This window comes from Bombina bombina, chromosome 3 (assembly GCF_027579735.1).
Source record: "Bombina bombina isolate aBomBom1 chromosome 3, aBomBom1.pri, whole genome shotgun sequence".
Lineage (NCBI taxonomy): Eukaryota > Metazoa > Chordata > Amphibia > Anura > Bombinatoridae > Bombina > Bombina bombina.
The window spans coordinates 1,155,276,199-1,155,291,431 of NC_069501.1; the positions used below are offsets into that span (position 1 = coordinate 1,155,276,199).

Below are 15,233 nucleotides of genomic sequence, written 5' to 3' on the forward strand. Positions count from 1 at the left end.
TCCATATACTCTGTCACAGTGTATATAAATAACCCTATCCCATATAATCGATGAATGGTATATCAGATAAGTATATGTAAATGTCAGATTTGAAGTAGTGCTACAGAATTTTGCTGCGTTATACAAATAAATGATAATAATAATGTGATTTCCTAAAGGGATAGAAAAGCCCAACATTTCTTTCATGATTTGGATAGAACATACAATTTTAAAAAACTTTCCAATTTACTTCTATTATCAAATTTGCCTCATTTTCTTGTTATCCTTTGCTTAAGCAACAGCAGTACACTACTGGCAGCTAGCTGAACACATCCAGTTAGCCAATCACAAGAGACAAATGTGTGCAGTCACCAATCAGTAGCAAGATCCCACTAGTGTAGAATATGTGCATATTCATTTTCAGCAAGTAATACCAAGATAACAAAGTACATTTAAAAATAGAAGTAAATTTAACCCCTTAAGGACACGGCCATTTTTCAATTTCTTTCCCTGAAGGACCAGGGCTATTTTTAAATTTCTGCGGTGTTTGTGTTTAGCTGTAATTTTCCTCTTACTCATTTACTGTACCCACACATATTATATACCGTTTTTCTCGCCATTAAATGGACTTTCTAAAGATACCATTATTTTCATCATATCTTATAATTTACTATAAAAAAAATTATAAAATATTAGGAAAAAATGGAAAAAAACACACTTTTTCTAACTTTGACCCCCACAATCTGTTACACATCTACAACCACCAAAAAACACCCATGCTAAATAGTTTCTAAATTTTGTCCTGAGTTTAGAAATACCCAATGTTTACATGTTCTTTGCTTTTTTTGTAAACTATAGGGCCATAAATACAAGTAGCACTTTGCTATTTCCAAACCATTTTTTTTCAAAATTAGCGCTAGTTACATTGGGACACTGATATCTGTCAGGAATCCCTGATTAACTCTTGACAAGTATATATTTTTTTTTAGAAGACATCCCAAAGTATTGATCTAGGTCCATTTTGGTATATTTCATGCCACCATTTCACCACCAAATGCAATCAAATAAAAAAAATTGTTCACTTTTTCCCAAATATTTTCACAAACTTTAGGTTTCTCACTGAAATTATTTACAAACAACTTGTGCAATTATGGCATAAATGGTTGTAAATGCTTCTCTGGGATCCCCTTTGTTCAAAAATAGCAGAAATATAGGACTTTGGCGTTGCTTTTTGGTAATTAGAAGGCCGCTAAATGCCACTGCGCATCACACGTGTATTATGCCCAGCAGTGAAGGGGTTAATTAGGGAGCATGTAGGGAGCATCTAGGGTTAATTTTAGCTTTAGTGTAGTGTAGTAGACAACCCCAAGTATTGATCTAGGCCCATCTTGGTATATTTCATGCTACCATTTCACCGCTAAATGCGATCAAATTAAAAAAAACGTAAAATTTTTCACAATTTTAGGTTTCTCACTGAAATTATTTACAAACAACTTTTGCAAGTATGGCATAAATGATTGTAAATGCTTCTCTGGGATCCCCTTTGTTCAGAAATAGCAGACATATATGGCTTTGGCGTTGCTTTTTGGTAATTATAAGGCCGCTAAATGCCGCTGCGCACCACACGTGTATTATGCCCAGCAGTGCAGGGGTTAATTAGGTCATTTGTAGGGAGCTTGCAGGGTTAATTTTAGCTTTAGCGTAGAGATCAGCCTCCCACCTGACACATCACACCCCAGGATCCCTCCCAAATAGCTCTCTTCCCTCCCCCATCCCACAATTGTCCCCGCCATCTTAAGTACTGGCAGAAAGTCTGCCAGTACTAAAATAAAAGGTATATTTAAAATTTAAAAAAAAATTGTAAAGCATATTTACATATGCAGCTGTGTAGGATCCCCCCTTAGCCCCCAACCTCCCTGATCCCCCCCCAAACAGCTCTCTAACCCTCCACCTCTACCTTACTGGGAGCCATCTTGGGTACTGGCAGCTGTCTGCCAGTACCCTGTTTGCAAATACAAATGTTTTTTTTTTGTTTTTTTAAAAAAAAAAATCCATTTTTTCTGTAGTGTAGCTTCCCCCCCCACAGACAAATCCCCCACCCGCTCCCAGATCCCTTATATTTATTTTTGTTGGGGATTGTATCCCCCCTTACTGCCAGTTTTATATAATTAATTTGCTGTAGTGTAGCGGTTCCCACCCGCTCCCTCCCCGTGCACGCGCCCACCCACCGGCCCCCGTGCACGCGCGCGCTCCCATGCGCGCGCCCAACAACCCCGCCCCCGATCCCGCCCCCCTCTCTCTTCAATTTGTCACCGATGGCCGCCCACCCGCCTCCCACGGTCAGCTCCCACCCACCAACGATTGCGGCCATCGATGCCGGTGCAGAGAGGGCCACAGAGTGGCTCTCTCTGCATCGGATGGGGGAAAAAGGTTATTGCAGGATGCCTCGATATCGAGGCATCACTGCAATAACCGTAAAGCGGCTGGAAGCGATCAGGATCGCTTCCAGCCGCTTTAATCCCCAAAGTCGTACAGGGTACGTCGCTGGTCTTTAAAGACCAGGTTGTGTGCGACGTACCCTGTACGACTCGTGTCGTTAAGGGGTTAAAAGTGCCTTAAAATTACATGCTCTATCTGAATCATACAAGTTTAATTTTGACTTTCCTATCCCTTTAATAGCTCAGTCTTTGAAAATATACCTATTTGCCGCCAAGTGACATGGTACCTGAGGAATGGAGATGGTAATCCGTTTTAAAGGATTTTTTCACCTAAGGGAAGGTGAATAATTCACCATGACTGAGTCAATAAACAGGCTAAGAAGAAAAATACTTAGAAAATCAAGCCTTTTAGAGGTATTGGAGGACCGGATTTGAGATACTTTGTTTTGCTCCTCTTTTAGAATATTCTGTAGCATACTAAATTGCTTTACTATCTTTAACATGTATTTTTTTTAAATAATTGTTCTTATTTTTTTATCAACTTAGTCAATGGAAATTTTTCAAAAGAAAATGGAGGAAGCAGAAAAAATAGCAGCCCTGCATTGTAATATCAAGTTTGATGATAGGAGAGAGAAATGGAGAAAATCAAAATATTCTGAAAGTGAATCAAGAACTGCAAACCGACCATTCGATGAAAGAACCAGAGATCGTTATACGGATTATGCCAGGCATAAAAAATTAGACAACACTGAAGACCAAGAAATAAAAGCAAGTAAACCTAGAGAAGGAGAAAGAATATCTAACACAAGCAGTACATCTTCTGAATATAGGAGTTACACTGCAAGACCTTCTGGAGATAGTGATAGTCGCAAGCAAAGTCAAGATAAAAGTTCATCATTCAAGCAAAAGACTAAGTTTTTGAAACCTACTGATGATGATGGATCCTCTGTTTCTAGATCAAAAGCAAATACTTTCCAACAAGCTCCTTTAAAATACAGTTCTCAAACACATACCAGTGTTAAAACTGACGCTTCATGGAGGAAGAAAGCAATGGACGAATGTGGGGTAGAAATCCACCAATCAAAAGCTGAAGATGAACCAATCAATATAAAAACAGAATCAGATGAAAAATGTTCAGATAATTCCTCTAGTCACGAGCTGTCACGTCAAGTAGGGAAGCAGTTATCACCAAGGTAAGTCTATTTTTTTAGATTAGCTAAAGTTAATGAAGCATCTTGCCGCTCAGTTATCTCTGTAGATACCTCTGTCTGTAAATGTATTGCAGATTGTAGAAGCGATAATTAAAAATACTATAGACAAGGTTATACTGGACCCATTACCAGGAGACGTGTTAAAGGAATTTTTCTTTGTGTAATTGACAAGAGTCCATGAGCTAGTGACGTATGGGATATACAATCCTACCAGGAGGGGCAAAGTTTCCCAAACCTCAAAAGGACTACAAATACACCCCTCACCACACCCACAATTCAGTTTTACAAACTTTGCCTCCTATGGAGGTGGTGAAGTAAGTTTGTGCTAGATTTCTACGTTGATATGCGCTTCTCAGCATGTTGAAGCCCGGTTCTTCTCAGAGTACAGTGAATGTCAGAGGGATGTGAAGGAAGTATCACCTATTGAATACATTGGTCTTCCTAACGGGAATCTATTTCATAGGTTCTCTGTTATCTGTCGTAGAGATTCATCTCCTACCTCCCTTTTTAGATCGACGATATACTCTTATATACCATTACCTCTACTTATTTTCGTTTCAGTACTGGTTTGGCTATCTGCTATATGTGGATGGGTGTCTCTTGGTAAGTATGTCTCATTTACTTAAGACACTCTCAGCTATGGTTTGGCACTTAATATATAAAGTTCTAAATATATGTTTGTACTTATATTTGCCATGATTCAGGTTTATCAGTATATTTCCTTTTTGCAGACTGTCAGTTTCATATCTGGGAAATGTTTAAAAAAAATAATTTATTTTTTTTCTTACCCAAGGTTTTCAAATTGACTCTTTCTTTATTGCGGGCTGTATTAGTCTTGCGAGAGCGCAAAATGCTATAATTTATTGCGTCATTCTTGGCGTGAGACTTTTTTGGCATGAAAATTACGTTTGTTGACACAAATTCGTAATTTCCAGCATCTTAGTTGGCGCCGAGTCTTTTCACAAAGTTGCGTCATCTGACGCTCGAGTTTCGTTCTGGACGTTTTTGGCTCCAAAAAATATTTGTGTTTGTGGTGCGTCATACTTGGCGCCAAACATTTTTTCATTATTTAAAACCTCATTCCTTTTGCCTCTGGTCTTTTTTTCTATGTCAGAGGCCTATTCTGTTTGCATTTTTTCCCATTCCTGAAACTGTCATATAAGGAAATTGATAATTTTGCTTTATATGTTGTTTTTTTCTTTTACATACTGCAAGATGTCTGAATCTGATCCTGTCTCAGAATCTACTACTGGAATCCTGCTGCCTGATATTGGTTCTACCAAAGCTACGTGAATTTGTTGTAAACTTGTGGTAACTGTTCCTCCAGCTGTGGTTTGTAATAGTTGTCATGATAAACTTTTACATGCAGAGAATATTTCCATTAGTAGTAGTTCATTACATGTTGCTGGTCCATCAACATCTAATGCTCAGGATATTCCTGTAAATTTAAGAGAATTTATTTCTGATTCCATTCAGAAGGCTTTGTCTGCCAGTCCGCCTTCTAATAAACTTAAAAGGTCTTTTAAAAATCTTATAGAGTTGATGAATTTTCTAATGACCGACAACATACTGATTTATCTATCTCTGATGAGGATCTGTCTGATTCAGAAGATCCTGCCTCAGATATTGCCACTGACAAATCCTCTTATTTATTTAAAATGGAGTATGTTTGTTCTTTATTAAAAGAAGTGTTGATTGCATTAGATATGGAGGAGACTAGTCCTCTAGATCAGTGATTTTTAACCTTTTCTCCAACATAGGTGTGTCCGGTCCACGGCGTCATCCTTACTTGTGGGATATTCTCTTCCCCAACAGGAAATGGCAAAGAGCCCAGCAAAGCTGGTCACATGATCCCTCCTAGGCTCCGCCTACCCCAGTCATTCTCTTTGCCGTTGTACAGGCAACATCTCCACGGAGATGGCTTAGAGTTTTTTAGTGTTTAACTGTAGTTTTTATTATTCAATCAAGAGTTTGTTATTTTAAAATAGTGCTGGTATGTACTATTTACTCTGAAACAGAAAAGAGATGAAGATTTCTGTTTGTATGAGGAAAATGATTTTAGCAACCGTTACTAAAATCCATGGCTGTTCCACACAGGACTGTTGAGAGGAATTAACTTCAGTTGGGGGAACAGTGAGCAGTCTTTTGCTGCTTGAGGTATGACACATTCTAACAAGACGATGTAATGCTGGAAGCTGTCATTTTCCCTATGGGATCCGGTAAGCCATTTTTATTCACACAGTAAATAAGGGCTTCACAAGGGCTTATTAAGACTGTAGACATTTTCTGGGCTAAATCGATCATATTTACACATATTTAGCCTTGAGGAATCATTTAATCTGGGTATTTTTTGTAAAATAATATCGGCAGGCACTGTTTTAGACACTTTATTCTATTGGGGCTTTCCCTAATCATAGTCAGAGCCTCATTTTCGCGCCGGTATGGCGCACTTGTTTTTGAGAACAGCATGACATGCAGCTGCATGTGTGTGGAGCTCTGATACATAGAAAAGTCTTTCTGAAGGCATTATTTGGTATCGTATTCCCCTTTGGGCTTGGTTGGGTCTCAGCAAAGCAGATTCCAGGGACTGTAAAGGGGTTAAATATAAAAACGGCTCCGGTTCCGTTATTTTAAGGGTTAAAGCTTCCAAATTTGGTGTGCAATACTTTTAAGGCTTTAAGATACTGTGGTGAAATTTTGGTGAATTTTGAACAATTCCTTCATACTTTTTCGCAATTGCAGTAATAAAGTGTGTTCAGTTTAAAATTTAAAGTGACAGTAACGGTTTTATTTTAAAACGTTTTTTGTGCTTTGTTATCAAGTTTATGCCTGTTTAACATGTCTGAACTACCAGATAGATTGTGTTCTGACTGTGGGGAAGCCAAGGTTCCTTCTCATTTACATAGATGTGATTTATGTCATAATAAATTTAGTAAAAATGATGCCCAAGATGATTCCTCAAGTGAGGGGAGTAAGCATGGTACTGCATCATCCCCTCCTTCGTCTACACCAGTTTTGCCCATACAGGAGGCCCCTAGTACATCTAGCGCGCCAATACTCCTTACTATGCAACAATTAACGGCTGTAATGGATAATTCTATCAAAAACATTTTAGCCAATATGCCCACTTGTCAGCGAAAGCGCGACTGCTCTGTTTTAGAAAATACTGAAGAGCATGAGGCCGCTGATGATATTGTTTCTGAAGGGCCCCTACACCAGTCTGAGGGGGCCAGGGAGGTTTTGTCTGAGGGAGAAATTTCAGATTCAGGTAAAATTTCTCAACAAGCTGAACCTGATGTGATTACTTTTAAATTTAAGTTGGAACATCTCCGCGCTCTGCTTAAGGAGGTGTTATCCAATTTGGATGATTGTGATTATCTGGTCATTCCAGAAACACTATGTAAAATGGACAAGTTCCTAGAGGCGGGCCCCCCGAAGCTTTTCCTATACTCAAGCGGGTGGCGTACATTGTTAATAAAGAATGGGATAGGCCCGGTGTACCTTTCGTACCTCCCCCCATATTTAAAAAATTGTTTCCTATAGTCGACCCCAGAAAGGACTTATGGCAGACAGTCCCCAAGGTCGAGGGGGCGGTTTCTACTCTAAACAAGCGCACCACTATACCCATAGAAGATAGTTGTGCTTTCCAAGATCCTATGGATAAAAAATTAGAAGGTTTGCTAAAAAAGATGTTTGTTCAGCAAGGTTACCTTCTACAACCAATTGCATGCATTGTCCCTGTCACTACAGCCGCGTGTTTCTGGTGCGATGAGCTAGAAAAGGCGATTATTAGTAATTCTTCTTCTTATGAGGAGATTATGGACAGAATTCGTGCTCTTAAATTGGCTAATTCTTTCACCCTAGACGCCACCTTGCAATTGGCTAGGTTAGCGGCGAAAAATTCTGGGTTTGCTATTGTGGCGCGCAGAGCGCTTTGGTTAAAATCTTGGTCAGCGGATGCGTCTTCCAAGAACAAATTGTTTGACATTCCTTTCAAGGGGAAAACACTGTTTGGCCCTGACTTGAAAGAGTTTATCTTTGATATCACTGGGGGCAAGGGCCACGCCCTTCCTCAGAATAGGTCTTTCAAGGCCAAAAATAAACCTAATTTTCGTCCCTTTCGCAGAAACGGACCAGCCCCAAGTGCTACGTCCTCTAAGCAGGAGGGTAATACTTCTCAAGCCAATCCAGCCTGGAGACCAAGGCAAGGCTGGAACAAAGGAAAGCAGGCCAAGAAACCTGCCACTGCTCCCAAGACAGCATGAGATGCGGGCCCCCGATCCGGGACCGGATTTGGTGGGGGGCAGACTCTCTCTCTTCACTCAGGCTTGGGCAAGAGATGTTCTGGATCCTTGGGCGCTAGAAATAGTCTTCCAAGGTTATCTTCTGGAAGTGATTCATCCTGTTCCATTAAAAGAACGAGGGATGGGGTTCTACTCCAATCTGTTCGTAGTTCCCAAAAAAGAGGGAACGTTCAGACCAATCTTAGATCTCAAGATCCTAAACAAGTTTCTCAAGGTTCCATCGTCCAAAATGGAAACCATTCGAACAATCCTTCCATCCAGAAAGGTCAATTCTTGACCACGGTGGATTTAAAGGATGCGTATCTACATATTCCTGTCCACAAGGAACATCATCGGTTCCTAAGGTTCGCATTCCTGGACAAGCATTACCAGTTCGTGGCGCTTCCTTTCGGATTAGCCACTGTTCCAAGGATTTTCACAAAGGTACTAGGGTCCCTTCTGGCGGTGCTAAGACCAAGGGGCATTGCTGTAGTACCTTACTTGGACGACATTCTGATTCAAGCGTCGTCCCTTCCTCAAGCAAAGGCTCACACGGACATAGTCCTGGCCTTTCTCAGATCTCACGGATGGTAAGTGAACGTGGAAAAGAGTTCTCTATCTCCGTCGACAAGAGTTCCCTTCTTGGGAACAATAATAGACTCCTTAGAAATGAGGATTTTTCTGACAGAGACCAGAAAAACAATACTTCTAAACTCTTGTCGGATACTTCCTTCCGTTCCTCTTCCTTCCATAGCACAGTGCATGGAAGTGATAGGTTTGATGGTAGCGGCAATGGACATAGTTCCTTTTGCGCGCATTCATCTAAGACCATTTCAATTGTGTATGCTCAGTCAGTGGAATGGGGACTATACAGACTTGTCTCCGAAGATACAAGTAAATCAGAGGACCAGAGACTCACTCCGTTGGTGGCTGTCCCTGGACAACCTGTCGCTAGGGGTGACCTCCCGCAGACCAGAGTGGGTCATTGTCACGACCGACGCCAGTCTGATGGGCTGGGGCGCGGTCTGGGGATCCCTGAAAGCTCAGGGTCTTTGGTCTCGGGAAGAATCTCTTCTACCGATAAATATTCTGGAACTGAGAGCGATATTCAATGCTCTCAAGGCTTGGCCTCAGCTAGCGAGGGCCAAGTTCATACGGTTTCAATCAGACAACATGACGACTGTTGCGTACATCAACCATCAGGGGGGAACAAGGAGTTCCCTGGCGATGGAAGAAGTGACCAAAATCATTCAATGGGCGGAGACTCGCTCCTGCCACCTGTCTGCAATCCACATCCCAGGAGTGGAAACTTGGGAAGCGGATTTTCTGATTCGTCAGACATTGCATCCGGGGGTGTGGGAACTCCATCCGGAAATCTTTGCCCAAATCACTCAACTGTGGGGCATTCCAGACATGGATCTGATGGCCTCTCGTCAGAACTTCAAGGTTCCTTGCTACGGGTCCAGATCCAGGGATCCCAAGGCGACTCTAGTAGATGCACTAGTAGCACCTTGGACCTTCAACCTAGCTTATGTATTCCCGCCGTTTCCTCTCATCCCCAGGCTGGTAGCCAGGATCAATCAGGAGAGGGCGTAGGTGATCTTGATAGCTCCTGCGTAACCACGCAGGACTTGGTAGGCAGATCTGGTGAATATGTCATCGGCTTCACCATGGAAGCTACCTTTGAGACGAGACCTTCTTGTTCAAGGTCCGTTCGAACATCCGAATCTGGTCCTACTCCAGCTGACTGCTTGGAGATTGAACGCTTGATCTTATCAAAGCGAGGGTTCTCAGATTCTGTTATTGATACTCTTGTTCAGGCCAGAAAGCCTGTAACTAGAAAAATTTACCACAAAATATGGAAAAAATATATCTGTTGGTGTGAATCTAAAGGATTCCCTTAGGACAAGGTAAAGATTCCTAGGATTCTATCCTTTCTTCAAGAAGGATTGGAGAAAGGATTATCTGCAAGTTCCTTGAAGGGACAGATTTCTGCCTTGTCTGTGTTACTTCACAAAGAGCTGGCAGCTGTGCCAGATGTTCAAGCCTTTGTTCAGGCTCTGGTTAGAATCAAGCCTGTTTACAAACCTTTGACTCCTCCTTGGAGTCTCAACTTAGTTCTTTCAGTTCTTCAGGGGGTTTCGTTTGAACCCTTACATTCCGTTGATATTAAGTTATTATCTTGGAAAGTTTTGTTTTTGGCTGCAATTTCTTCCGCTAGAAGAGTTTCAGAATTATCTGCTCTGCAGTGTTCTCCTCCTTATCTGGTGTTCCATGCAGATAAGGTGGTTTTACGTACTAAACCTGTTTTTCTTCCAAAAGTTGTTTCTAACAAAAACATTAACCAGGAGATAGTCGTGCCTTCTTTGGGTCCGAAACCAGTTTCGAAGAAGGAACGTTTGTTGCACAATTTGGATGTTGTTCGCGCTCTAAAATTCTATTTAGATGCTACAAAGGATTTTAGACAAACATCTTCCTTGTTTGTTGTTTATTCTGGTAACAGGAGAGGTCAAAAAGCAACTTCTACCTCTCTCTCTTTTTGGATTAAAAGCATCATCAGATTGGCTTACGAGACTGCCGGACGGCAGCCTCCTGAAAGAATCACAGCTCATTCCACTAGGGCTGTGGCTTCCACATGGGCCTTCAAGAACGAGGCTTCTGTTGATCAGATATGTAGGGCAGCGACTTGGTCTTCACTGCACACTTTTACAAGTTTGATACTTTTGCTTCTTCTGAGGCTATTTTTTGGGAGAAAGGTTTTGCAAGCCGTGGTGCCTTCCATTTAGGTGACCTGATTTGCTCCCTCCCTTCATCCGTGTCCTAAAGCTTTGGTATTGGTTCCCACAAGTAAGGATGACGCCGTGGACCGGACACACCTATGTTGGAGAAAACAGAATTTATGTTTACCTGATAAATTACTTTCTCCAACGGTGTGTCCGGTCCACGGCCCGCCCTGGTTTTTTAATCAGGTCTGATGATTTATTTTCTTTAACTACAGTCACCACGGTATCATATGGTTTCTCCTATGCAAATATTCCTCCTTAACGTCGGTCGAATGACTGGGGTAGGCGGAGCCTAGGAGGGATCATGTGACCAGCTTTGCTGGGCTCTTTGCCATTTCCTGTTGGGGAAGAGAATATCCCACAAGTAAGGATGACGCCGTGGACCGGACACACCGTTGGAGAAAGTAATTTATCAGGTAAACATAAATTCTGTTTTTTTTGCCGTGGCACACTTTTTTACATTAAAAAATCCTGTGGCACACCACCATCCCAAAATTTAAAAAAAAATCACACATTGTAGCCTAATACAGCATATATATATATATATATATATATATATATATATATACACATACACACAAGCACACACATTCTGTATGTATTGTGCTGTTATGCCATGCCTCCTACAAACTACCCCTGCACTGGGAGTAAAAAACAAGCAAAGTTTAAAAAATATGTCACACTGTTGTCAGTCTGCCGTGGCACACCTGAGGATCTCTCACGGCACACTAGTGTGCCACGGCACACTGGTTGAAAAACACTGCTCTAGATACTAAAACTAGTAAACGTTTAAATCCGGTTTATAAACCTCATGTAGTTATTCCAGAGGTTTTTCCAGTTCCTGATGATATTTCTAATATGATTTCTAAGGAATGGAATAGACTGGGTACTTCTTTTACTCCTTCTTTAAGGTTTAAAAAATAGTATCCTTTGCCTACTGATAGATTGGAGTTTTGGGAAAAGATCCCCAAAGTTGATGGGGCCATCTCTACTCTTGCTAAACGTACTACTTTTCCTACGGAAGATAGTACTTCCTTTAAAGATCCTTTAGATAGGAAGCTTGAATCTTATCTAAGGAAAGCTTATTTATGTTCAGGCCATCTTCTTAGGCCTGCTATTTCTTTGGCTGATGTTGCAGCTGTCTCAACTTTTTGGTTGGAAACTTTAGCGCAACAAGTATCAGATCATATTGTGTATAGCATTCTTAAATTAATTCAACATGCTAATAATTTCATTTGTGATGCCATTTTTGATATCATCAGTATTGATGTTAGATATATGTTTTTAGCTATTTTAGCTAGAAGAGCTTTATGGCTTAAATCTTGGAATGCTGATATTACTTCTAAATTGACATTGCTATCTCTTTCTTTCCAAGGTAATAAATTATTTGGTTCTCAATTGGATTCTATAATTTCAACTGTCACTGGGGGGAAGGGAGTTTTTTGGCCTCAGGATAAAAAAAATCTAAGGGTAAATTTAAAGCTTCTAACCGTTTTCATTCCTTTTCGACAAAATAAAGAACAGAAACCTAGTCCTTCCCTTAAGGAATCTGTCTCCAATTGGAAGCCTTCATCAATCTGGAATAAATCCAAGCCATTTAAGAGATCTAAACCAGCCCCCAAGTCTGCATGTAGCTCAGCTGGTAGGGGGCAGATTAAAATTTTTCAAGGATGTTTGGATAAATTTAGTCCAAAATCAATTGATTCAGAACATTGTCTCTCAGGGGTACAGAATAGGTTTCAGAGTAAGACCTGTGAGAAGTTTCTTTCTATCACGCATTCCAGTGAACCCAGAGAAAGTGCAGGCTTTCCTGAAGTGTGTTTCAGACCTGGAGTTATCTGGGGTAATCGTGGCAGTTCCTTTTCAGGAACAGGGTCTGGGGTTTTATTCAAATCTGTTCATTGTCCCAAAGAAAGAAAATTCATTCAGACCAGTTCTGGATCTTAAAGTCTTGAATCGTTATGTAAGATTACCAACATTCAAAATGGTGACTATAAGGACTATTCTGCCTTTTGTTCAGCAAGGGCATTATATGTCCACAATAGACTTAAAGGATGCATATCTTCATATTCCGATTCATCCAGATCACTATCAGTTCCTGAGATTCTCTTTTCTAGACAAGCATTACCAATTTGTTGCTCTTCCTGTTGGCCTAGCAACAGCTCCAAGGATCTTTTCAAAGGTTCTCGGTGCCCTACTCTCTGTAATCAGAGAGCGGGGTATTGCAGTGTTTCATTATTTGGCCGATATCTTGGTACTTGCTCAGTCTTTACGTTCTGCAGAATCTCACACGAATCAGCTAGTGTTGTTTCTTAAGACATGTTTGGAGGATCAATTTACCAAAAAGTTCTTTGATTCCTCAGACAAGGGTAACCTTTTTAGGTTTTTCAAATAGATTCTGTATCTAACAGACAAGAGATGTCTGAAATTGGTTGCAGCCTGTCGGAACCTTCAGTCTCAGTCATTCCCTTCAGTAGCTATGTGCATGGAGGTTTTAGGTCTCATGACTGCAGCATCGGACGCGATCCCCTTTGCTCGTTTTCACATGAGACCTCTTCAGCTTTGTATGCTGAACCAATGGTGCAGGGATTATACAAGGATATCACAATTAATATCCTTAAATCCCAATGTTCGACTATCTCTGACTTGGTGGTTAGATCACCATCGTATAGTTCAAGGGGCCTCTTTTGTTCGTCCAACCTGGACTGCGATCACAACAGATGCGAGTCTTTCAGGTTGGTTAGCTGTCTGGGGATCTCTTACAGCACAAGGGGTTTCGAAATCTCAAGAGGTGAGAATACCAATCAATTTTTTTAAACTCTGTGCGATTCTCAGAGCTTTTCAGTTTTGGCCTCTATTGAAGAGAGAGCCGTTTATTTGTTTTCAGACAGACAATGTCACAACTGTGGCGTATGTCAATCATCAAGGTGGGACTCACAGTCCTCAGGCTATGAAAGAAGTTTCCCGGATACTTGTTTGGGCAGAATCCAGCTCCTGTCAAATTTCTGCGGTCCATATCCCAGGTATAGACAATTGGGAAGCAGATTATCTCAGTCGTCAAACTTTACATCCGGGAGAGTGGTCTCTTCACCCAGATGTGTTTTTTCAAATTGTTCAGATTTGGGGGCTTCCAGAAATAGATCTGATGGCATCTCATCTAAACAAGAAACTTCCCAGGTACCTGTCTAGGTCCAGGGATCCTCAGGTGGAAGCAGTGGATGCATTGACACTTCCCTGGAGTTATCAACCTGCCTATATTTTTCCGCCTCTAGTTCTAGTTCCAAAAGTGATATCCAAGATCATCATGGAGCCACTTCCACTAAGGCCAGACCTTCTAACTCAAGGTCCGTTTTTCCATCAGGATCTCAAATCATTAAATTTGAAGGTATGGAAATTGAACGCTTAGTGCTTAGTCATAGAGGTTTCTCTGACTCATTGATTAATACTATGTTGCAGGTTCGTAAATCTGTTTCTAGAAAGATTTATTATCGAGTTTGGAAGACTTACATTTCATGGTGTTCTTCTCATAAATTCTCTTGGCATTCTTTTAGAATTCCTAGAATTTTACAGTTTCTTCAGTATGGTTTGGATAAGGGTTTGTCTGCAAGTTCCTTGAAAGGACAAATCTCTGCTCTTTCTGTTTTATTCCACAGAAAAATTGCTAAACTCCCTGATATTCATTGTTTTGTACAGGCTTTGGTTTGTATCAAGCCTGTCATTAATTCAATCTCTCCTCCTTGGAGTCTTAATTTGGTTTTGAAGGCTTTATAGCAGGGGTGTCAAACTCATTTTAGTCGCGGGCCATTTTCCATACATGTACAACTCACGTGGGCCGCACACTACCTACATATCTTGTCATTGCTAAACAGTGCAGTGGCATTTGCTATAACTGTATACATTTCAAAAGATTGTGTTCTGTAACTCCTAATTAACTTACTCTGGCTTGAGGAAATGTGCTCTAATGCTTTTAAGAAGGTGAGACACACGCTCCACGTGCGACCCACTGTTTATAATAGTGATAGACATACCTGTTGTACATAATATAAAATAAATACATAGAAATATATATAAAGTATGTGATTTTAGTTAAAGAGAAAATGATGGAAAGGAATGGACAGAAATGATGTGGGAAATCAGTGCTACCATAGTAATGAACTGCATGTGTTAAAGAAATCATTATGCACTTATCTGTCTTTTTCTTTTTAATAACGTATATTTTAATGTATGTGCATCCCTAACAGTAAGCGCACTCGCTCTTTAAGTAATAAGCATATTATAATTAATATTTTTCATGGAGGTGGTGTGGGCCGCACAAAATTAGGTTGAGGGCCGCATGAGGCCCGCGGGCCGCAAGTTTGACACCCCTGCTTTACAGGCTCCTCCGTTTGAGCCTATGCATTCTTTGGACATTAAATTGCTTTCTTGGAAAGTGTTGTTTCTTTTGGCCATCTCTTCTGCTAGAAGAGTTTCTGAATTATTTGCTCTTTCTTGTGAGTCTCCTTTTCTGATTTTTCATCAGGATAAGGCAGTTTTGCGGAC

At 40.8% G+C, this 15,233-nt stretch overlaps 1 protein-coding gene across 3 annotated transcripts in view; it reads left to right on the top strand.

Moving 5' to 3' along the window:
• The window catches only part of CWF19L2 (CWF19 like cell cycle control factor 2), an 803,233-nt gene that overhangs the window by 234,150 nt on the left and 553,850 nt on the right, over window positions 1-15,233 (top strand). For all 3 annotated transcript variants that reach the window (XM_053708563.1, XM_053708564.1, XM_053708565.1), the window contains exon 8: window positions 2,964-3,610. In XM_053708563.1, coding sequence (XP_053564538.1) covers window positions 2,964-3,610 — 647 coding nt within the window. The remainder of the gene's footprint in view (window positions 1-2,963; window positions 3,611-15,233) is intronic.